The 13,679-nt window shown below is 45.9% G+C and overlaps 1 protein-coding gene and 1 non-coding gene across 2 annotated transcripts in view; both read right to left on the bottom strand.

Moving 5' to 3' along the window:
• Positions 1–13,679, bottom strand: part of DAPK2 (death associated protein kinase 2) — a gene marked incomplete at its 5' end in the record, with an annotated part of 127,318 nt that overhangs the window by 59,948 nt on the left and 53,691 nt on the right. The window contains one exon of the mRNA XM_029065940.2: positions 4,049–4,270. Coding sequence (XP_028921773.2) covers positions 4,049–4,270 — 222 coding nt within the window. The remainder of the gene's footprint in view (positions 1–4,048; positions 4,271–13,679) is intronic.
• LOC114812574 lies at positions 10,709–10,846 on the bottom strand. Its single transcript, XR_003760225.1, has one exon. It is a non-coding gene; the product is annotated as a small nucleolar RNA SNORA7 (small nucleolar RNA).

The raw sequence follows: 13,679 nt of genomic DNA, 5'->3' as shown, positions 1-13,679 counted from the left end.
TCTGGTGCTTTTCAAGGAAACAACTTCCTTCTTGAAGCATCTCCTCTATTTCCTTATCCCACTTTTCATCTCGTTTCTCTGACTCAGTCACCACTTCATATTCTTGAAGTTCCTGCTGTAATTCCTTTTCCCAATCTGCCGATTCTTCTATGGGGGGAACACAAACGAGAGGGGAAATGTTCTTTATGCAACACTGGTGAATTTTAAGATACCTCATATGATTTTTCAGTGAGATGACTTTTCCTTGAAGGGAACTCTTTAGCTTGAGGCCTTAGCCCTGCATAGTTCAACTGTTCCATCTTTAGACTACGGCACTCTACAACTTATAAATAGTTTTAACCTCAGGCCACAGAATTCTGTTGAGTGACGAGGGAGGGGGGAAAAAGGCTTAAAATTGGGCCGATTTAAAAGAAGGCTGAAGTGGGCTGGTGAAGACACAATTGTCGAGGGTTGTGTTCTGCACTGTTCACAAGTAGGTGCTCTGACCCTCAGATGACACAACTCTCTCAGAGTGATTCAAGGGAGAAATGGCAAGGAATGTGTCCATGAACTGTCATATAGTAGTCTCCCAAGCGCTTTCTATACTGCTCTGCACACAGTAAGTGCTCAATAAATACAAGTGATTGAGGGATTTCCATTAGGCCACACTGCCCCTCGGGTGTACCTCCAGTCCCGTGAACACTTGTGGAACTTATCCCCGTCTCATCTCCGACCCCACCGGCTCGCTGAGAGGCTGGGGGCCAAGGAGGAGGTAGCTGATAACACTGTAGACTCTCCAGGGCTCACCAGTGCTTGTAATAATAATAATAATAATAATTGCGGTATTTGTTAAGCACTTACTATGTGCCAAGCACTGTAATAAACGCTGGAGTGGATACAAGAAAACCGGGTTGCACAGAGTCTCTGTCCCACGTGGCGCTCGCAATCTCAATCCCCATTTTACATATGAGGTAACTGAAGCACAGGAGTGAAGTGACTTGCTCAAGGTCATAAAGCAGACAAGTAGCAAAGCCGGGATTAGAACCCATGATCCCCAGGCCCATGCTCTATCCACTCTACCGTGCTGCTTCTCTGTATAAAGAGAAGTTACACTGGACTAAGCAGTTGGGAGAGTGCAGTAGAACAGAGGTGGTGGACACGTTCCTTGCCCATAGCGAGCCCACAGCCCAGACTGGGGGAGTGACAGTCTGGATGGTGAGGTAAAAATAGCTCTGTCTCCTTGAGGAAGGTAAGGTAAGGGATGGCAGGGAACCTGGACTAAAGGGAATAAGGAGTTGGTAGAAACAATACTGCCTATGGAGGTGAAGTCCTTTTAATAATAACAATCATAATAATGTTGGTATGTGTTAAGCGCTTACTATGTGCAGAGCACTGTTCTAGGCGCTGGGGTAGATACAGAGTAATCAGGTTGTCCCACGTGAGGCTCACAGTTAATCCCCATTTTACAGATGAGGTCACTGAGGCACAGAGAAGTGACTTGCCCACAGTCACACAGCTAAGTGGCAGAGCCGTCATTCGAACCCATGACCTCCGACTCCCAAGCCCGGGCTCTTGCCACTGAGCCACGCTGCTTCTCTATATGTGCTTCTCTTATGTGACTCTCCCTCAGCCACTCAGGCTTTTAGGTTGGTAAGGCTCACGAGCAAACTCGGAAAACATAGAATTTGGTTAAACCCAGGATTGAACTCAGCTTCACGTGGCACACCCCCTCCAAGAGGCCTTCCCTGACCAAGCCCTCCTTTCATCTTCTCCCACTCCCTTCTGTGTTGTCCTGACTTGTTCTGTTTACTCATTCCCCCAGCCCCACAGCATTATGCACATATCTGTAATTTATTTATTGATATAACAATAATAATGTTGGTATTTGTTAAGCGCTTACTATGTGCCGAGTACCGTTCTAAGCGATGGGGTAGATACAGGGTAATCAGGTTGTCCCATGTGAGGCTCACAGTCTTCATCCCCATTTTACAGATGAGGTAACTGAGGCACAGAGAAGTGAAGTGACTTGCCCACAGTCACACAGCTGACAAGTGGCAGAGCCGAGATTCAAACCCATGACCTCTGACTCCCAAGCCCGGGCTCTTTCCACTGAGCCACACTGCTTCTCTTGTCTGCCTCCCCCTCTAGACGGTAATAACGGCGGTACTTGTTTAGTGCTTACTCTTTGCCAAGCACTGTTCTAAGCAATGGGGTAGGTACAACTTAATCAGCTTGGACACAGTCCCTTCCCCCAAGGGGCTAACACTCTTCATCCCTATTTTACAGATGGGGTAACTGAGGCCCAGAGAAGTTAAATGACTTGCCCAAGATCACACAACAGACACGTGGCAGAGCCGGAATTAGAACCCAGATCCTTCGCACTCCCAGGCCCGTGCTCTAACCACTAAGCCACGCTGCTTCTTCTGACACGGCGGCACCCTGCATCTAAACACATCGTCCGAAAGAAGTTCCCTAAACCTGCGGCCGTGTTCTAGCCCAGAACACGGAAATATCAGTTAGTAACAATAATGAAGATGGTAATGGTTTTTGTTAAGCACTTACTGTGTGCCAAGCACTGCAGCGTGGCTCAGTGGAAAGAGCATGGGCTTTGGAATCAGGGCTCATGAGTTCGAATCCCAGCTCTGCCACTTGTCGGCTGTGTGACTGTGGGCAAGTCACTTAACTTCTCTGTGCCTCAGTTCCCTCATCTGTAAAATGGGGATTAAGACTGTGAGCCCCACGTGGGACAACCTGATTCCCCTGTGTCTACCCCAGCGCTTAGAACAGTGCTCGGCACATAGTAAGCGCTTAACAAATACCAACAAATACCAACATTATTAGCCCAAGCACGTAGTAAAGGCTCATTCTGACAGAACGGAGGACGCAAACTGAATTCACCGCACCAGGAGAACAGGAGGGGATGAGTCAACTGGGAGAGAAAAAGGTTTAATCCCAAAAGCCTTCCAGAAAGAAATGGTTCTTCAGCTGAATTTCAGAGGAAGGGAGGGAACACAAAAGGAAAGACGCTCACTTGGCAGGAACCGATCAATGACATTTCCTGAGCACCTCTGCCTAAAGAGCGCTGACCTGGGCACTCGAAAAACAGCCTCTCCTCCCTGAGCATTTTTCCCACCGGCTGGGTTTCTGAAATGCTTCTCTGAGCGCCGAGCTCAGGTGTGAAGCCTGGCCGGGCCTCTTGGAGAGATGGAGATTTGCTGCACCCGAGGCTGGAATTAGAAGAGCAGCCAGAGCCCTGAATCTGCCCACGCTGTTCCCCAGCAAAGGACCCAAGGGAGGCTATTCAAGGCTCATCCACCTCCCACTTCCCACTCCCAACTGTAGCACGAGGAGCAGCTTGGCACATGGCCTGGGCCAACTTCTTCCGAGAGGAGGGGAGGAAGCGCCCCCACGGAGCGTTCCCCCCATGTACGAGGCAGGACAACGCCCCCGCTTTTGTCCCCTTCCAGCTCCTCCTCTGAGATGTAGTTCTCTTTTCCACCCAACTTCCCTCTCAGTCGCTCGCCCAATCTGAGACTCTCCCACGCCCCTCTGACCGCTGGCCCCACCGGCGAGAAGGACGCCCAGTCCAAGGCAAATGGCCGCAAACTTGCCCTGGCCGCGTTTCTGTCAGTGGGACGGGGTGATTTATGGCCGGGGAAGCTGGTCACCGCTGACCTCGTTTCATTCCCTCCGGCAAGGCCAGCTGCCGTTCCTCCCTCAGGCCCCGCTGTCCCGGGGTTTCCGGTATCGGCCCACCCTCCGTCCCCGGGGCCGCCCGGCTCCGCCACGTGTCTGCTCCGTGACCTTGGGCAAATCGCTTCACTTCTCTGTGCCTCATTTACCTCATCTGTAAAAAGTGGGGAATTAAGAATGTGAGCCCCATAGGGGACAGAGAGCGGGTCCAACCTGATTAACTTGTATCTACCCCAGCGCGTAGCACAGTGGTTGGCACACAGTCAGCGCTTAACAAGTACCATAATGATGAATTATTATGATGATTATTATTACACCGCCTGTTCTGGGCCCCCCAGCCCGTCCGTGAGGACGCTCGGGAAACGCTCCTACTCACAGCTCGAGGATGAGGACCACGTCGGTGCGGTTCTCGTAGACGTCGTGCAGCTTGATGACGTTGGGGTGCAGGACCTGATGCAGGATGCTCACTTCCCGCTCGATCTCCTCCCGCCGCACCCCCCGGCGGCTGGCCCGGCTCTGCCGCTTCTTGATGAACTTGGCGGCGAACTCTGCTCCGGAGCTCCTCTCCCGGCACTTCTTCACTATGGCGAACTGGCCGCTGGCAAGGAGGGAATCCAAACGATACCGTGATTTTTACTGATTACCCACTATAGGCTATTTTATACAACGCTGCCTATTATTATAATAATCAATAATAATAAAACATATTTATTAATCGTGGCATTTAAGTAATAATAATTTATTTGTTCACTCATTCATTCGATCGTAATTATTGAGCACGTCTTCTGCACTGTACTAAGCGCTTGGGAGAGTACAATACAACCACCAATAGATATATTTTCTGTCCACGATGAGCTCACAGCGTTTACCATATGCCAGGCGTTGTTGTAAGCGCTGGGTTGGATAGAAGCGAATTGAGTTGGACACAGCCCCTGTGGGGCTGACAGTCTCAATCCTCATTTTACGGGTGAGGTGACTGAGACACAGAGAAGTGAAGTGACTTGTCCAAGGTCACACCGCAGACAAGTTCTTGTTCCATGTTCCAAGTTCTTGTTCCATGTTCTTGTCTGTCCATCTCCCCCGATTAGACTGTAAGCCCGTCAAACGGCAGGGACTGTCTCTATCTGTGGCCGACCTGTTCGTCCCAAGCGCTTAGTACAGTGCTCTGCACATAGTAAACGCTCAATGAATACTATTGAATGAATGAACAAGTGGCGGAGCCAGGATTAGAACCAGTGACCTTCTGACTCCCAGGTCAATGCTCTATCCACTAGGCCACGATGCTTCTCAGGAACTTACTCTGTGCCAAGAACTGTACTAAGCTTTGGGGTGGATACAAAATAATCAGGTCCCACTTGATGATGACGGCATCTGTTAAGCGCTAACTATTCACTCATTCAATCGTGTTAAATTGACTCTAGTCCTCTAGACTGTAAGCTCATTGTGGGCAGGGAATGTGTCTGTTTATTGTTGTATTGGACTCTCCCAAACACTTAGTACAGCGCTCTGCACACAGTAAGTGCTCAATAAATATGACTGAATGAATGCCTGCCTCCCCCCTCTAGACGTAAGCTCATTGTGGGCAGGGAATGTGCCTGTTTATTGTTGCATCGTACTCTCCCAAGCGCTTAATACAGCGCTCTACACACAGTAAGCACTCAATAAATACAACTGAATGAATGGATAGTGGGAATGGCGATGATATTTTCTGGGACTTCCCTCAGGTCTGGGTACCTGATAAGCAGCCCTCAAGCTATGAAGAAAAAGAGAGGGAGTGTGAGAGACAGAGGAAGCAGACACACATGCAGGACCATAAATATCCATGAAATGTATATTTAAACCAACTTTTTGGCTCAGGCCAAGTTAGGCAGGAAATTTAAGTCAAAAGGGGATGTACTCTGCCCCTAACTCATCTGGTAAATTCTAGCCATTTCAGGACCCAAGGGACAAAACTGACTCTAGATCAAATTCCACCAAATCAGCAAATATTTAACGATGCTTCCGGTAGCCTGAGCCAGACCTTCCTGGTCAAGCCGTCAGGAAGCTTCATTCATTACGCCTGTAATTACCCTGCAGACATTTACTTGTGCTTCCCACAAATCAAGTTCTCTTGCTCCCGATTCCACGATCCCGCAAGGCAGCACCAAAGTTGGTGTTGGACTTGGGTTTTCTTTGGCTATCCATCCTATTAAAGAGGAAACAAATCTCCAAAGGGTGTCGTAGAGCTGGAAAGACTCATTCCCCTTTTGATTTTTAAAAAGGCAAATGAACCTTAGCCATTAGAGTAAGATCTGCAATGAAGCAACATGACCTAGTGGAAAGAGCATGGGCCTGAGAGTCAGAGGCCCTGGATTCTAGTCCCAACTCTGCCACTTGCCGGCTCTGTGACCTTCGCAAACTACTTAACTTCTCTGTGCCTCGGTTTCCTAATCTTTAAGATGGAGACTCAATTCCTGTTCTCCCTCCTTCTTAGACTGTGAGCTCCATATGGGACAGGGACTGTGTCCAACCTGCCTATTTTGTATCTATCTCAGGGACTGGCATAGTGCTTGGCAAAGATCGTTTTTATCATCTTCCAGTTCCTCAGTATAGCTGTTCAAACTTTAGGTTATTGCTGGTGAAGTACTAAATCTGACTTCTACCTATCACATTCAAAACAAAATACCCAACAGGTTAGAGAAGCAGCGTGGCTCAGTGGAAAGAGCCTGGGCTTGGGAGCCAGAGGTCATGGGTTCAAATCCCAGCTCTGCCACTTGGCAGCTGGGTGACTGTGGGCAAGTCACTTCTCTGTGCCTCAGTGACCTCATCTGTAAAATGGGGATGAAGCCCGTGAGCCTCATGTGGGACAACCTGATTACCCTGTATCTACCCCAGCGCTTAGAACAGTGCTCTGCACATAGTAAACGCTTAACAAATACCAACATTATTATTATTATTATTTTATACTCATTTATGAAATATAGCTATAGGATAGACCTTCTGTAGTGATTTCAGCAGTGACAGTTTCCGAGACCGGACCAAAGAGTCCTCTCAAGAGGTCACTACCACTTGTTGTCTTTCGTGTCAATCCCCTGGCAGGCAGGGAGGCAGCTGCTTTCTGCCCTGTAGAGACAGACAGCTTTTGCAAAAGTTCCCTTCAGCCGAGGCAGGAACTTAAAGGACAATCAACTAAGCTGCAAGGAAGCAAAATGGAAGGAAAAAATCGACCAAGCTGCAAAGAACCAAAATGGAAGGAAAATAACCAAGCTGCAAGGAATCAAAATGGAAATGCTTGCTCTCAAAAGCGAGCTAAGAAATTTTACTCAGCAATAGAAGGGATTGAAACATTCTCAAACGGAATGAGATGCAGCAAGATCTAGCGGAAGAACCACGGGCCTGAGATCTGGGTTCTACTCTTGCCTCTACCACTTTTCTGCTGTGGGACCTTGGGCAGGTCACTTCACTTCTCTGTGCCTCAGTTGCCTCATATATGTAAAAGAGGGATTAAGACTGTGAGCCCCACGTGGGACATAGACTATGTCAACCATGATTACCTTGCCTCTATGCCAGCGCTTAATACAGTGGCGGGCACATAGTAAGCACTTTAAAAAGCCCACTAAAATAGAGGAATAATAAACTGAAAAGGAGAGGAGTCAGCAGAAAAGAAACACTAGTAACATACTGAAGAAGTTCAAATGCCACAGATTAAAAACCAGTGGTTCAGAATGGGAGCTTTAAAGCACTTCATTTTTTTCCACAAAAGAAAGATAATTTAGGGAATGGATTGTGAATTTCCCTCCCCAAAAAGAGTATAGGATTACTTGCTTGCCAAAGATCAATTTTATTATTAGGATTACTAGGAAATGTAATTAAACAAGCTGATACAAAATTGATTTGCATTTAGAAGAATATCTCATTAGACATCCCTCCCACATACTGTGAATAGAAGGTGGAGCTTGAGAGAAGACTAAAGACTTTGATTCTTAATTGAGCTTTTATAATCATTAATAATAATAATAATAATGTTGGCATTTGTTAAGCGCTCACTATGTGCCAAGCACTGTTCTAAGCTCTGGGGTAGAAACGAGGTAATCAGGTTGCCCCACATGGGCCTCACAGTCTTCATCCCCATTTTACAGATGAGGTAATTGAGGCCAGAGAAGTTAAGTGACTTGCCCAAAGTCACACAGCTGAGAGGTGGCAGAGTCGGGATTTGAACCCATGACCTCTGACTCCCAAACCCAGGCTCTTGCCATTAAGCCATGCTGCTTCTCTACAGACCAAACAAATGTGCTTTTTGTAAATAGTGTCTTCTGAAAATCTCTGCCTATGCCCTTGATCGAATAGCTCCAAAGCAGTATGTGTGTGTATGTGGTTGTTCTTTATTTTCAGATTATTGAAATTATTAAAGTACAGGCATTTTCAGACTTATGACATAATTGGTTCTGAAAATTGATTTGGGAAGCAGATACCTTGTTATCTCCAAAATTTCCAGAATTGTGGAGTCAATTTTAGATGAATAATGTAGTTTCACTAATGTATTTATAGCAAGTCGGAGAAGTTCTGCATTAGGGTACCTGACTTTTATTTCACTGCAAACAAAATGGACGTGCCAACCCTTGTTGGTGACTCCATCTTCTCTTGCCCTTCTATCTCAACTCCCTCACCTCTCCTGCTCCATCCTTAGTTAAACTATTCCCACTCCCTCTCACAACGTGTCTTTTAAAATTATTTCCTCATCTCTCAAGGCTCCCATGTACCCCCTCAACCAGCAGTGCTTATTGAGCACTTACTGTGTGTACAGCAATATACTAAGGTCTTGGGAAAGTGCAATATAGCAGAGTTGGTAGTCATGACCCCTGCCCACCACAAACTTACAGTCTACGGGAGGAACAGATATTTAAATAAATGACAGATAGTAAAAATAATGAGTACAAGATATGTACATAAGCGCTACAGAGCCGGGGTGAGTATCAAGGTGCCTATAGGATACACAGTCAATTGCAAAATCAGTGTACAAAGGAGGGTGGATAGGGAATATGAGGACTTAGTAAAGAAAGGCCCGCCCACTGCTGCTCTCTTCAGAGCTAGTGCCATAAAGGAAACTCATTTTTATAAAGTCATAACTAAGTGTTTAGCTGAAATAGAGTGAATTTCGTAACATAAGGGCCACTTGACCCTTATGAAACCCCTGTGGCCCCCGTGATTCGGTGTTTGTAGTTGTGTGAGTGAATCGCCTGGATTCTCTGCTTGAATGGCTGGCTTAACTATATAATTCTGGAATGGTGTTATCTCTGACCTAAACTGTATCCTCAATCAATCAATCATATTTATTGAGCACATCCTGTGTGCAGAGCACTGTACTAAGCACTTGGGAGAGTACAATACGAGTTGGTGGATATGTTCCCTGATCACAGCTTGTAACTAGCCCAGCTCTTAGTACAGTGCTTGCCACATAGTAAACACTTAACAAATACCTTTAAAAAAAATACCCAAGCTTACACATATCCAACTATGTGTTTTGGGTGGAAAGCCGTTAGAGAATTAGGGAATATTCTTTTGACAATGTGCATCTTTTAACGCACATCTGTTGGGACAGAACATGACGCAAGGCTGGAAGAAATGGTTGCACTCATGCATGCAGTTTCTGTCACAACACAACTACTTGAATAATAATAATAATTATGGTATTTGTTAAGCACTTACCATGTGCCAAGCACTGTACTAAGTGTTAGAGTAGATACAAGTTAATTAGGTTGGACACAGTCCCTGTCCCACATGGGGCTCACTGTCTAAATAGGAGGGAGAACAAGTATTTCATCCCCATTTTCAGATGAGGAAACTGAGGCGTGGAAGTGTTAAGTGGCGAAGCTGATCCAAAATGTCCAATCCTCCCTCTCCTGGCCATCCTCCAGAAAATGATAGGGAAGCATAAGGAGTTTCAACGACAGACCTGGAAAGTTTAGAATATCCACACCTGTGTGTTTACAGATCTTCATCGTCAACTACCAGCTACTCTATTAAAGACTTTGAATCAACTTTGCACTAAGGGGGAAAAAAAACAACCCTGCAATTTATCATGTTCATTCATTCATTCAATTGTATTTACTGAGTGCTTATTGTGTGCAGAGCACTGTACTAAGCGCTTGGAAAGTACAATTCGGCAATAAAGAGAGACAATCGCTACTCACAACGGGCTTACAGTCTAGAAGCGGGGAGACAGACATCAAAACAAGTAAACAGGTATCAATTGCATCAATACAAATAGAATTTTAGATTTATACATCAAAACAAGTAAAGAGGCATTAATATAAATAGAATTATAGACATGTACATATATACACAAATGCTGGGGGGGTGGGGGGGGAGAGGGGTGTAGAGTAAAGGGAGCCAGTCAGGGAAATGAAAATCACATTTTCCATTTTCTCTTGATGGTATCCCTACTCAGGTGATAAATCCAATCCATTTTTCTGGGTTTCAAGTGGAGTTGGAAATAAGGAAGCTATATACTTCCCTATTCTGCCTCTGATCTTGTCAGCACTGACAAGGTCTAGAAGGCATATTCCTTTAACGCCAAGGGATGTATTTGTGCTACGGGAAAATCACATTATACTACCTAGTGATTCAGAAGAAAATTTATGGGTTAGGGGATTGCTAGTTTGAAGATATCACCATTACTGAATTTTTTTAATACAAATTCCCATATTACTGTTATGTCCCCTTCGAGAAGAATGCTTTAAATCCTAGCTGCTTGCTGTGAATTTACTTTGTTAAATTCTGTGAGGCTGCAAAACTGCAAAGTAATGTGTGGTACAGTGTAGTAAGGCTGAGGTTTTGTCTTGTTTTATGCTGTCGTCTCCAACCCATAGCAACTCCATGGACACATCTCTCCCAGAACGCCCTACCTCCATCTGCTGTCATTCTGGTAGTGTATCCATAGAGTTTACATGGTAAAAATCTGGAAGTGGTTTACCTTTGCCTTCTTCCAAGCAGTCAACTTGAGTCTCCACCCTCGACTCCCTCCCATGCCGCCGCTGCTCAGCAAGGGTGAGTTTTGACTCGGAGCAGATGGCCTTCCACTCGCTAGCCACTGCCCAAGCTAGGAATGGAATGGACAGGCCTCTGCTTGACTATCCCTCCCATAGCCGAGACTGGTAGAATACTGGAAACTCTTCAGGTGCCATGCTGAGAGGGGAAGTCTGAGGTAGAAGCCGGGAAACATAGCAGCATCTGATCGACACTGCAGGAATCCCCACAACTTTTCCTTCCTATACCAAATCCTCGTTAATCCAACAATCTCTTGATCTTACCACATGCAGAGCGCTGTACTAAGCATTTGGGAGAGAACAGATCCACAGATCGGGTAGATATGTTCGCTGCCCATAAGGAGCTTACAGTCTAGAAGGGGAGACAGACGTTAAAATAAATTCCAGATACGTACATAAGCACGGTAAAGCTGAGGGTGGGGTGAACTTCAAGTGCTTAAAGGGTAGAGATCCAAGTGCAAAGATGACGAAGACAGGGCCAACCTGTGGATTGTGTCTTACTAGAACAAATGCATGTCGTGGAAATAATATTGCCTAATTTTTCCAACGAGTTCTCTCCAAATCATGTAACGAACCCAAGTGTTATGGTAGAATTGAATGTACTCTTTGAAGGCTCTTTGATCAGAGCGATGATGGTGAACTGCAAGGTTCAGAGGATGAGACTCAACTATTCTGAGGTTAAACCAAGAACTAAATTCTGTTATGCATATACCTCTAGACTGTAAGCTCATCCTCTAGATTGTAAGCTCACTGTGGGCAGGAAATGTGTCTCATATTATTAAACTGTACTCTCCAAGCGCTCAGTACAGTGCTCTGCACACGGTAAATGTTCAATACATATGATCAACCGACCGACTAGAAAGAGAGGCAACGATTTAAATTACTGAAATGTTTCATAAAGAGCAGAGGGCTTCGGGAAAAGTTAGAAATCAACAGAATGTTTTCCACCGTATGTTCAAATGTACACACATTGTACTGTGTACATTCATAAAAAAGCATTTAACAAGGAATAAACAAAGTTAGAAAATAATACTCTAAATGGGGAAGGGTGAGAGGAAGAACGGGTTTATAGATTATACGAGAGGGTGGAAAAGCAGTACTGCCTAGGAGATAGAACAAGGGCTTAGAAGTCTGGGAAGGGCCCATGTTCTAATCCTGGCTCCACCATGTGTCTCCTGTGTGGCCTATGGGCCAGTCACTTAACTAGTCTGTGCCTCAATTACCTCTGTAAAGTGGGATTAAGTCTGTGAGCCCTATGCGGGACAGGGACTGTGTCCGACCTGACTGGCTTGTATCTACTCCAGTGCTTAGTACAGTGCCTGGCACGTTATGTGACTTAGTGGATAGAGCACGGGCCTGAGGAACTTGGATTCTAATCCTGGCTCCGCCACATGTCTGCTCTGTAACCTTGGGCAAGTCACTTAACTTCTCTGTGCCTCAGTTACCTCATCTGTAAAAAAAAATGGGTATTAAGAGAGTGAGCCCCATGTAGAACAGGGACTGTGCTCATCCTGATTACCTTGGATCTACCCCAGAGCTTAGAACAGTGCTTGGCATGTAGTAAGAACTTAACAAGTACCATAATAACAATAATAATAACATAGTAAGCACTTAAATATCATTTTTAAAAAAGGTATCAGGGTAAATTAATTATATTTAACTGTGTGTATATATATATATATGCATATATATATGAATGTATGCATAAACACATATATAAGCATAAAATTAAAAGAAGTTCTCAATTAGGGGAACATGCTATTAATATGGACTGCAGAGCACTGGAGTCCAGTAAGGTTCCTGGGGGTGAAGGGTGCCGGTGGTTCCTCCTTCCACTTCCTTTTCTGGAGTCTCTAAGTGGCTTGACTGAGCCTCGCAGGTTCCTCTGGCTACCCTGCAGATCAGGATCCAGGAATTACCCGCTCAGACGGAATTACCCGCTCAGACCTCAGCATCACAGGGCAGAAGTTGGCATCGGATAACTTTCGGCAAAAGTGACCCCTGTTTCCTGAGGCCAAGAAGCGGCACCCTTCGTCGGGGGTTTCCGGGTATTTTATGGGGCTCCTAGTGGGAAGCAGTACTGCCCGGGGCTGGGGGAAGTTCTGGGCTCCCATTAGCGTCTTCAGCTCTCCCCCCACCCCCCGCATCCCCTTACTCTTACAGGGCCTACTGTTCTCTGGTGGGAGCCCCAATCCTAGGTTGGAGAGATCTCCAGAGCGGACAGTGCAGTCAGCAGGGCCAATTCCCAAAGTCCTCTGGGCTCAGCTCTGCAGCTCCTCGTGAGGCAAGATTCCCCGCCATAGAATTTAAAGCACTCAATCTTGTCCCCTCCTAATAATAATAACTGGGCTATTTGTTAAGCTCTTACTATGTACCCAGCACTGTACTAAGCGCTGGGGTGGACATAGTCCCTGTCTTAGGCGGGGGTCACAATCTCAATCCCCATTTTACAGATGAGGTAATTGAGGAATAGGGAAGTAAAGTGTCTTGTCCAAGGTCACCCACAGACAAGTGGAGTTGGGGTTAAAAGCCATGACCTTCCAACTCCCGGGCCCGTGCTCTTTCCACTCTGTCATGTTGCTTCCCAATTAAATACCCAATTCCCAATTAAATACCTGTCCCCCCTTCTACTTAAGTCTGTCAGCCCCACATGGGACAGGGAATGTGTCTGACATAATTCACTTGTACCTACCCCAGCGCTGAGAAGCAGCACTGGCCTAGTGGCTAGAGCATGGGCCTGGGAGACAAAAGATCATGGGTTCTAATCCTGTCTCTGTCACTTGTCTACTGTGAGGCCTTGGGCAAATCATTTCATTCCTCTGTGCCTCGGTTACTTCATCTGTAAAATGGGGATTAATACAGTGAGCTCCTTGTGGGACAGGGACTGTGTCCAATCCAATTCTCTTGTATCCACCCCAGTGCTTGGAACAGCGTCTGGCACATAGTAGGTGCTTAACAAATACCATAATTATTAATCATTAT

The sequence above is a fragment of the Ornithorhynchus anatinus genome, chromosome 5 (assembly GCF_004115215.2).
Source record: "Ornithorhynchus anatinus isolate Pmale09 chromosome 5, mOrnAna1.pri.v4, whole genome shotgun sequence".
Taxonomy (NCBI): Eukaryota; Metazoa; Chordata; class Mammalia; order Monotremata; family Ornithorhynchidae; genus Ornithorhynchus; species Ornithorhynchus anatinus.
This window is presented reverse-complemented; position numbering and strand designations above follow the sequence as displayed.